Source organism: Anguilla rostrata, chromosome 16 (genome assembly GCF_018555375.3).
Source record: "Anguilla rostrata isolate EN2019 chromosome 16, ASM1855537v3, whole genome shotgun sequence".
Lineage (NCBI taxonomy): Eukaryota > Metazoa > Chordata > Actinopteri > Anguilliformes > Anguillidae > Anguilla > Anguilla rostrata.
This window is the reverse complement of record NC_057948.1, coordinates 29,403,667-29,413,973: the sequence shown is the minus strand read 5'-3', so window position 1 is coordinate 29,413,973 and position 10,307 is coordinate 29,403,667. Positions and strand designations below refer to the sequence as shown.

General features: G+C 39.8%; 1 protein-coding gene and 1 long non-coding RNA gene across 4 annotated transcripts in view; one reads left to right on the top strand and one right to left on the bottom strand.

The window, feature by feature from the left end:
* Window positions 1-1,925: 1,925 nt before the first annotated feature.
* On the bottom strand, window positions 1,926-7,461 carry irf8 (interferon regulatory factor 8). Of its 3 annotated transcripts, none has more exons than XM_064313840.1 (9): window positions 7,303-7,461; window positions 6,834-7,007; window positions 6,162-6,345; window positions 5,766-5,851; window positions 5,186-5,294; window positions 4,567-4,614; window positions 4,022-4,402; window positions 3,095-3,210; window positions 1,926-2,865 (listed from the first exon to the last, which is right to left on the bottom strand). In XM_064313840.1, the coding sequence occupies exons 2-9, from the start codon at window positions 7,005-7,007 to the stop codon at window positions 2,680-2,682; spliced, it is 1,284 nt and encodes a 427-aa protein (XP_064169910.1). In that variant the 5' UTR covers window positions 7,303-7,461; the 3' UTR covers window positions 1,926-2,679. The 3 variants fall into 3 exon arrangements, with proteins under 3 accessions (XP_064169910.1, XP_064169908.1, XP_064169911.1); XM_064313838.1 differs by having other exon boundaries at window positions 7,270-7,420; XM_064313841.1 differs by having other exon boundaries at window positions 5,766-5,848; window positions 7,270-7,420.
* Window positions 7,462-7,539: 78 nt separating this feature from the next.
* Window positions 7,540-10,307, top strand: part of LOC135242677 (uncharacterized) — a 6,642-nt gene continuing 3,874 nt past the window's right edge. Inside the window, exons 1-2 of the long non-coding RNA XR_010326420.1 lie at window positions 7,540-7,603; window positions 9,307-9,351. This is a non-coding gene — a long non-coding RNA (uncharacterized LOC135242677). The remainder of the gene's footprint in view (window positions 7,604-9,306; window positions 9,352-10,307) is intronic.

Here is a 10,307-nt window from a genome sequence, read left to right as displayed (position 1 = left end):
CCAGGAGTGACCGAGGAACTCCGATATTTGCTTGACCAAAAGAGGAAGCGAGATTGCATGTGCACAGACCTTGCCATACGTAGGTACATTTCCAGCCAGAAGGCCTGCCGCTCGTACGCAGCGATGCCGTTTGCGAGATCACATCATCATTAATGATTGGTTTTAGAGATCTGCATCCATGAGCTTACTGGCATTCAAAAATCATGATGACCATGATGTGAATTCATATTCATCTCTGATAAAAATGTTTTTTTTTTGTACAGTACAGCATTGTTGAACCACACTAATCTGATAAGATATATGTGAATGCGTGGGGTTATTCCACTCTGTACCTCATTCTGCCAGCAATTCTGCACTTTTTGTCATGTTCACAAGGCTTGATTCTACACCTTTGCCTTTGGAGTCAGTTTTTGACATTTGTCAACAGAAACACTCTTCAGAAGGCAGGTGTGGATGTGTCAGTGACAAACTGTCAACAGAAGATCACAAACATGAACTACAGAGGCTACACTGCTACGTAGATGAATACCACTAGAGTTAGCCACAAGAACACGATGGCACTACACACTACTGTTGAGGGTGCATGCAAGTTTAAATTCTACAACCATACGATTTTGAATTTTGGAGTGTGGAACTATTTGAGTGTGAAAGTATTTCACTTCCCTGATGTTTCACTGAATTGTTTTTATCTTTTGCATAAATCGCTTGTTTGTGGTTTTCATGAACACTTCAATTGGCTTCATTGTCAGGTCACAAAGATGTTATCCCAGTTTTGATCTTTATTAGTTCAGCCTGTTACTTTGAATAGTTTCAGTACTGGCTTGCCATTTCATCCACATTTCAATCATCCCCTATTTCTATACTAAGCTATTCATTCAGTTCAGCCCAGCTTGATTAGGCCTTTTCTATGATGCATTCAATCCACATACTTTATAAAACTGAATTTTATTTTCAAGATTTATTTCCTTTGTCTTGAAAGTGTTTGTGCTGACTGTTCATAATGCATGTACTACATGCAGAGCCATCCCCTTTACCAATATATTTTTATGACCTATACTTCAGTTCAAGAGTGGCAAGATGGCAATACAGCTTCCTCATGAAGCCAGTTTAGACAATAATTTAAACTCTTCCCATTTCGTACCTGAATTATCTCCATTAGTCATTTAGTCATTAGAAATTTGAATTGATGCCAATACAAACAGTTTTAACTTCCAAAAAAAAACTATATATTGATTGTATTAAAAGAATCAATCATCATCACACCAACAATGGATTCAAGAGGCCATTATAAACAGTGATTTGTGGGATGTACAAAATGGCATTGGTCTATGTGCAGATATATATTTTTATATAACTGTTGCGCTGCACATAGCCGCAGATATATACCCATTCTTTAAACAGCAAAGGCTGTTTAAAGAAAGGGTATTCAATTAATTGATCGATAATTTGCAGAATTCTACCAAGCTCATTTGATTGGTCTCCATTTATCCAAATTGTCACAACTTAATCATTGAGAACCACTGCAGTTTGTGTTCAAAGAGAGCAGCTTTAGAAACACCTTTCAAATGTCAAATTAGTTACGGACAGAAAGCCACCCTCATGAATCAGGAGAAGCATTGTGTTTCTGAGTGACAGATTTTAGGGTTGAACAACTATATGATGTCATCAGCCTAAGACAATGTGCCAAATTCAGCAAACTGTCCTCACACTGCAGTTGAAGTCAATAATACACACCCTTCCTTTGAATCGTTCAAGCGTTCATTACACACGGCAACTTCATTGCACGGTTATGATCTTAAGTATATGTAAATGTGCATTTTCTAAATGAATAAATCCAAGCTTGGACTTGCAATGTTTTGTATACATTTTCCCATAGAATGTCTTATGTATTTCCTTTCAAAAGGCCCATTAACACGACAAGAAGATATTTAGAAATGTGCATCACACAGATGATATTTATATATAGACATTCTTCATGGATTAATTACATGTTGTTAAGCTGCATTGATCTCTTCTTCCTGAGTGTACAAACAGCAATCACTACATGATGTGTTTTCCAGTTTCTGTCTGCTACAGGTTAAGATTTAGATATGCTTCAATGGAGAAAAGCATTGTCCTTTCAGCAGTGACACATATTATAGTAGGAATAAATAAATCTGTACTAAACAGGTCATATTAAAAGGAATAGATTAACAAAAATAAAGCCTTCATCGATGAAACATATGCTCTGAAACATTTCAATATTTCAAAAAACAAACTGGTGTATTTGAATTAGTCTATTTTAAAAAATCAGTTTATAAGCATGTTAATCAAACACATTTGTAGAAAATATACATTATTGGAAATATAAGCCCTTGAATTCATATTTAAATTTCAATAAAAAATGTATATGTATTTATATTTAATCACAAGCTCTCATAGATAGTAAAACCTATCTGTGTCATAATGACTACACAATTTCAACAATCCAACAGGAAGGAAAGTCACTCTTCCTTAATATTTGCTGTGTCACGGTTCTAGAAAAAAAAAAGGTTCAACTCTGGGTGGTACAGTGCTACTACAATTTCGGACACCTAAACCAGGCTTCCACGCCAGTTTAAATATTGACCAGTGTGCTGCATACCTTCACTTAACCTAAGTCACTGAAAGAACAGAGCGCATTGTGACGTGTCAGGTGTGTCAGACGGTGATGGGGATGTTCTCTCGGAAGCAGCGCTGGGGTGCGTTGTAGCTGCACAGGTCCTGGAAGATGCGCGCCAGCTGATCGTTCTGTGTCTCGTCTGAGATCTGCAGGCTCCCACTGCTGTACTGGGACCGCATGGCATTGACCGCGTCCAGCAGCTGCTGGCAGTTCACTGGTGTGATCTAAGGAGGCCAGATAAGGGATGCATTTACCATAACAAGTACTGTAACCGCCTCTGTAAATTAATACATTCTGGGACAGGCATGGCTTAATTGTTTACTCTCTAAGTGTAGCTTTTTAAATAGAGGTATTGCATGGCATAGGAATGTAGGGTTTTACAATCATAAATTGAAGTTTTTCTCCCCATCACTTTATGTAGTTTTCACCGTTGTGAAAGGCCAGTTATCTCACCTGAACGATTATTAGCTTGTTCTTGGCGGTGGTGATGTCAGAGAATTCCTCCCCAAAACACAGAGTGACTGTGGGGTCAGGAGCTGGGTACTGACCCTCTTGGTATAGCTGCAGAGCTGGAAAACCAACAGAACAGAAACATATGATACCAGAATATAACACATATTCGGTGTGATTGTAAAGCTTTACATCCTTTTGATGATACCCTAGTGAAGACAGCACAGCCTTCATGCCTTAAAGAAACATAGCATAGAGTGTTACAGTGATGATGTCTTTTTGTAGGCCAACCCGGAAGTTTCTTCTGCCATGGGTTCCCTCAGAAGATTTCAAATGCTTTTTTCCCCATAGGGATTTCGGGTTGGTCTGTGGTTATCATAAGCCTAGGAGAGTTCAACGTAAGCCTTCTATGAAATAAATTACACCCATTGATATATCTCAACTGTTATGTGCTTTAAAAAAGTAAGTTGCTAACAAGTCACTAACTACAACAGTTATGGCATGCAGGTGAGCTAGTATGACTGGTGGCCGGCAGAGAGCGACCATTATTGTAGTTTCAATATTTTTGAAAAGCACGTAACAGCTTCAGAATCCACAGTTCAGATATTAATGGGTGTAATTCATCTCATAGAGCAAAACTCTCTTAGGCTTGCATTAAACACAGACCTTATTTTCTGCAGAAACCGAAATCCCTATGGGAAAAGGCACTGGAAATCTGCCGAGGGCACCCACGGCTCAAACCAATGCTAACTCACTTCCTGGTTTTAGGACTACAAACTTTAGCCCACGATGGGAAATTGCTGTTCGCCGTTTCAAAAAGGTTCGCAATCCTGGGATGGACCCCAGAGTCCTTCCGCTTTTGAATCTCACGGCAGGTCGCTAAATAACGTGGCCACAACCGGTCGCGCGTCCCCTAACCGCTGCACTTACCCTGCAGGAATCTGCCGGTGTCAAAGATCTTGACGACGGCGTCCCTCTCCAGCTTGCTGGGCCCCGGGCTGTACTGCGTGCACAGCCCGCTCCAGAAGACCCGGCTCTGGCACAGCCGCTTGATGAAGATGCCCTCGCGGTTGGCGCGCACCAGCACGCCGCGCTCCAGGTGGCCGAACAGCTTCCGGGTCACTTGGCGCTGGCGCTCGTGCTCGATCGTCTCCACGGGGGGGAAGCGCACGCTCTGGAGGCTGTCGGGCACGTAAAGCATCTCGTTGGGCGGCTGGAAGGGAGAGATGCGGCAGCCCTCTCCGTGAGTGGTCATGTTGCTGCCCACCATCTTCCCCCCGTAGAAGAACGTGATCATCATCTGCGAGAAGGCTACGGACAGAGAAACATGAATAAGAGGCTGACAGGGGGAGGCGACGCTCAGTGAGACACACCCACGGTTCAGAGAGTAAATGTTGTTAGTGAATGTTGGAATGCAGGTCATTTGTTTTGCCTTCCAATTGGGATGGAAAGAAAGAACGCGAAAGAGCACAAACCTGCATTAAAATTGCCAGCTGGTGTAGGCTCTGGGTTTACAAGCATTGCTGTGGGGAAAACAAACAAAAAAGGTCCATTATTTAAATAATCACAGCTTTACAGATATTCAGTGAATCTACAGAACGCATTTCCTCATTTCTGTTCAGCTTTTTGTAGCACTGTAGCTTATATTTGTCAAAAACCCTCAAACGAAACGATGGGAAAGACACATCATAACTGAAATGAAATAGCAAGGATTCTTGACACTGTTTGTCAGCTCAACAAAAAATACAGCTTTTCCAGCATAGTATCGCAAACCAAACCAAAAAGAACTGCACCCGTCAGCAGAGTTTAACGGAAATTGGCCAATCCTTAGTTCACAGTAAACCAGGGCTGAAGTCAACACAAAACACATTTTAAGTCCTGCAAGAACGTCTCGTCTTGCCATTTTGCTTTGCCATTTTCACACGTGAACAATCTAAACCATTATTATTATTATTATTATTATTATTATTATTATATTGCTGTCGTGAGCAATAATGAGTGCTACGATGTCCCGAAATACGTGACCACAAGTTAAAAGCTTATTGTTGTATGTTTCATTCATCTCTGTCCCGTCAGTCAGAAATGTTCTCTTACAGTTCAACCCGCCTTGTGACCACCAGTCCTGACTGGGCTGGGACCTGCAAGTGTCCTGGGGTGGTGAGTGGCTCCTCTTTAAAATAGGCTGGTAATCCTCACTTGAAGACTGAAGGAGTAGAGACAAAATGCATTCCATTAAAAATATATAATAATAGCAACAATAATATTAACATTCTGTTATACAGAATGAAATGGGATGCTTGGCACTTTACCCTTGATATATCCCTTTGCCTGGTTAAAAAAAAGCTGTTTTTGTCAGGTAGAGCAATTTCTAGTGGTTCTACAGCTGTGTCTTGCCTGGGATTTAAACCTGTGGCTCCCAAACTGGCAGAAAATCAATGGCTTATTTGGTAATATGACCACTGCGCTACACATCTCACTTATCCGTCTTATTTTTGTCATATTTAAGTGACTCCATATCCAAATGCAAGACTTCATTGAACAGGTTTTACTGAAATATTTGATGCACAGGTCCCACCATGTCACCCACTACCAAGGCCAGCATCCACAGTCCATCCACACCATATATTGGACATGTTAATTATTATTATGGTGAAGAAAAGTACACCTGTCTCACCTTCTTTATGAGTTCTTCCAGCTCTGCGGAACTACACTCCATATCTGTGACATCACTGCCATTCATGGCTGCTGTGCCTTTGCCTGCTGAGAAAGGAGGGGTTGTTTTTTTAATAATAAACACCGGACTGAATGTTAATGAATAAACACTTCACTACTACTGGGGATAAGCTCTGCGTGCATTCCTTATCAGCAAAACAGTCATATACTGTATTACTATATTACAACATTTCACAATTAAGATCTGAAAAGATTAGGATGTATTGTATCCCAGCCGCCAGATGACAACCTTGGAAGCTATCCAACAATCAACCCCCCCACCCCCCCCCCCCCCCCCTATAAATGCAAGAAAGTAAAATAGTTGATCTATCCAATATTTTAATTAATATACACGTACTCTTTTGCTCCTCTTCTGGGACAATCCGGTAGACCTTGTATGGTTCCGAAATGTCCAGCTGAGACCGGTCTGTCACTTCTTCAAAGTCAGGGCTCTTGTTCAAAGCGCACCGGAGCCGGGTCTTCCATGTGGCAGGTTCTGCCTTGTCCCCCTCCTTAAATTTCCCCTTAAATACAGCCCAGGCCTGAGGGAGTATCAATATCACGCATCAGAATAACGGCACAAGGCAAAACCAGGATGAATCATTGGTACACGCGCAACTATTTTCACTTTTTTTTTTTACAAACTGCCATTTCTCTCGTGCCAAGATACTGAACAAAATGTCCCGTTGAATAGTATGACAATAAAATTAAATTATATAATCAGATGACGACAGTACTCCTAATGGGGGGATTCGTAAAATCGGTTATAGCAGAAGCTATATGCATTTTACGTCAAATTCCAATTAAAATAAGAAAATTAAAAAAAAAAAAGATAATTAAAAAAAAATTAGAACGGAATTTTTTTTTTTTTTGACATTCGGATCTTTCGATACACTGATTATATATTTTTTTTATTATTAAGACCGGTAAATACTGTAGTCTAGGGAACGTTGCAATAGAACGCAATGCAATTTAGAAACCCGATTTTCAGCTTGTACTTACAAAATGCTTGTCACAAAACATTTCTTACTTTGAAAATGGAGGCATCAATCTCCTGGTTGTAGTCCTGCTTCCCTGCGTGTTTCCAGGGGATCCTGAACATGGTCTGCTCCTCGTCCTCCCATAGGAGACCAGAGTAAAGGTTACTGTGAATTTGCTCAATCAACCACTGTCTCAGCCTCCGTCCGCCAGGATTTACTGTCATCTGAAGAAGAAAACATGGAAATTAGATTAAAATGTTACCAAATGTTTAAATTCGATCGCATGATGATCGCAATAATAATTTGTGTAATTACGCATGTTAAAGATTATATATATATATATATATACATATATATATATATATATAGAGAGAGAGAGAGAGAGAGAGAGAGCATGAGTCCACAATCTAAATTCCAACACTGTGGACCCATAATATCATAATATTATTCTAAAGACAAGTCTGTTCTAAGTAAAATAATATGTACCTCTATGGCTGGTGCGTGGAAAAGAATATGTACCTCTTTGGCTGGTGCGTGAACCTTGCACAGGAGATTGACCCGAACAGTAGTTAAGACCCAGCGCGCTGAAAAAAATACTTCACACGCTAAATAGGTTATTCTGTTTATAAATTTGATTCGCTCCCCTGCTCTGTTATGAAAGCTGATTGGAAGTAGACATTTTAGTGTGGTCCAATCACAATGAAGAAGGTATGTACAAGGCTGCAACGCTGTCCAATCAAATGCTCATCCGTAGAAGTTTTTCCTCACATCAGTAACCTTTCCGAGAAATCAGATGCTGTGTAGGCTATCGTTATCTCAGGTATGAATTTTTTTCAATAGCAATTATAGTCAACGGGGGCGTTAAATATTATCGTGGGTGTCAAAGATAGAGGGGAATTTCGGGTCCTTTGTCGGAAGTCTAAGCCGGCGGGTAGTTTCTGTCAGTGCCACTGTTTTTGCTATAGTAAAGCTCGAGCTAGCATGTTCCACCCACGTAGGCCTATGTCTTCGGCATTGTACTATTGATCTTCTAGTTATTCCAAATAATTATTTAATTTTAAACAGGCTAATCTAATTTTCTCGTGGATAAATATGATAGAATATCTACGTGTCCTCGTCTTTGGTCGTTTGACTAGCTCACGAAACCGTAACGAATCAGCAAAATCTTGTGGCGTAGTCTTAGTAGGCTACTGCTACTACTAATTGCACTGTATTTATGTTGTTTAGCGTAAACCGGTGGTGACACCACGAGACGCCTCTGTGTAATACTGTTTAACGTCAAATTTGAACAGCTTTTACGGCTCTCCTGTTCTACCTCGGGTAGACACAGTAGCGCCCACAATATTTGTATTGCTGTTAGCTCATGATAGCTAACTACAGGGTGCTGCATAATTTACAGGTACATCTTATGGCAAGGATTTACACTACAATAAATTCAAATATTGGCATCACGTATCAGCAGTTTAGTTCACTGGGTATAACCTACAGTGAACAGGTAAAATATCCATCACATTCTATGGAATATTTCACTTCTTATTCTGCTCAGTATTGCTTCCTACTCATAGCCTGTTCTAACATCAACCCACTTCTCATTTTTTTACGTTCAGTCTTTACGACTGGATGCCCCCACAATGTATGCATTGCTCATAGGCTACTCACTTTCCCCACACATACAATACATTATCCAGTAGCAGTGATAAATAAAAGAGCGATGGTTCGGAAAGATTTCTGATTACTCGTGCTTGTTCTCGATCGTTCATCAGTCACTCCCTAAAATTGTCCTGTACAATAGGCTACCTATGTAAATTGAATTTCCATCCCCAATTGAGTTTGGAAACATTTGTATGTAACCTACTGAGTACTGGCACAAGGATTCACATCATAGACCCAAATAAAGCACATGTTCAGTGGGATCACAGTCTGTGTTACCAATAATTTTATGTTAATTATTTTAATTCATATTCATTTGTGATACCATATATAGTCCTTAAATTGGTAAATTGGGCCTTAAGGTGACAATGCAATAGCAGCATCTACTGGTACTACTTGTAAAGTATTACAAGTAGTACCATGATTTGCAACACTGCAACTGTACAAAGACAAACATTTTTGAGACTGAATAGACTTGATTTTGACTCACAGTCGGGGGGGGTGGGGGGGGGGGGGGATAATATTTACAAATCCCTCTTTTCAGTGGTCTATTTTAGGTTGTGCAACCCACTTAAAACCAAAGAACAGTATTCAAGTTTTATGGTTACCAAAACATAACTTCAAAATGACTCATTTTCAAGCTACATGGTACGTCATGGAACTGAGGTACCATGTATCTGTATCACTGCATCAAGATTACCATTGGGCAAGTTTACTGTGTGAACATCCAGAACCTGTGGTGTAATGCTACATACACTACACACAGTAGTCAGGATTGTAATAGCATTAAAAATCTACTGCTTACCTACAATTACTGTTGGGAGTCTGTTAAAGGCTATTTTTATCTTTCCTTGTCCGTGTTGTTTTTCTCAGTTCCGTTTCAGCTGATGAGAGATGCCAAGGAGCAAGTCAGTCTGAGTACGTTTTTGTCAATAAAAGTTCAATGCAGTTTACTTAAAAACTTACAGTATTTTCTGGGACTGACAGAGCTGGAGAATGTGAAGAGTGTGAGCATCAGCTGGTGAAAGAGCATTGTGTGTTCAAATGCTGCATCTGCCAGCAATCTCACTAAATCTGTATAAACTGACACTGCAGATTAGATCTTAAACTGGATAATTCTGCACGTTGTGCCATCCCTCCTTGTATGTTGGTTATCCACTTCTGATTTAACGTCAGACTTTCAGATTTTCAATAAACCAGATTTTGATAGTTAGGCCCCAATCCTAATAGTCACATTCATACAATAACAAACACAGTCTCTTCTCTGAGCATGAATGCCTGAGTCACAATTGCTGTCAGTTTGTCTATGGTGTCGATAACCAAATGGGATTTGTCCTACTTCTGTACAATAACTATGATATTCTAGAATTCATGAGTCTTTACAAACTCCCAGTTCTCAGCATTTACAATGGCACCATTTTCCCCCCACTCAGATGGAATCCACATCACAAAACCCACCCTGTTTCTGTAAAATACCTAAATACCCTGTCACATTTTTCAATTTGACATTGTAATAATAGAAATCCAGAATGAAATTGAACTTCCCAAACTTGCTGCCATTCTGTGGGAGGCTGAATGAGACTACTGGAAGGTTGGATTACTTACTGAATGCTCTGCTCTTGTGCTGCAGAGATAACTTTGACTGTGTTTCTCTCACTACACTGACAAACACATAAATGCATTCAAATAATTAAGTAAATTTGTCCAGAAAACAGCATTGAGGTTAGCCAAACTGTACATGAATAGAATTTCAGTCAAACTGATATATGGTGGAGCATTTTGGGTTTGAAAATTAAATTGCATTATGTAACCTTGCAATGAAAAAAAAAAAAATTGGAATAATTTGTTTTTCTTGGTAGAATGCTTTTTTCTGA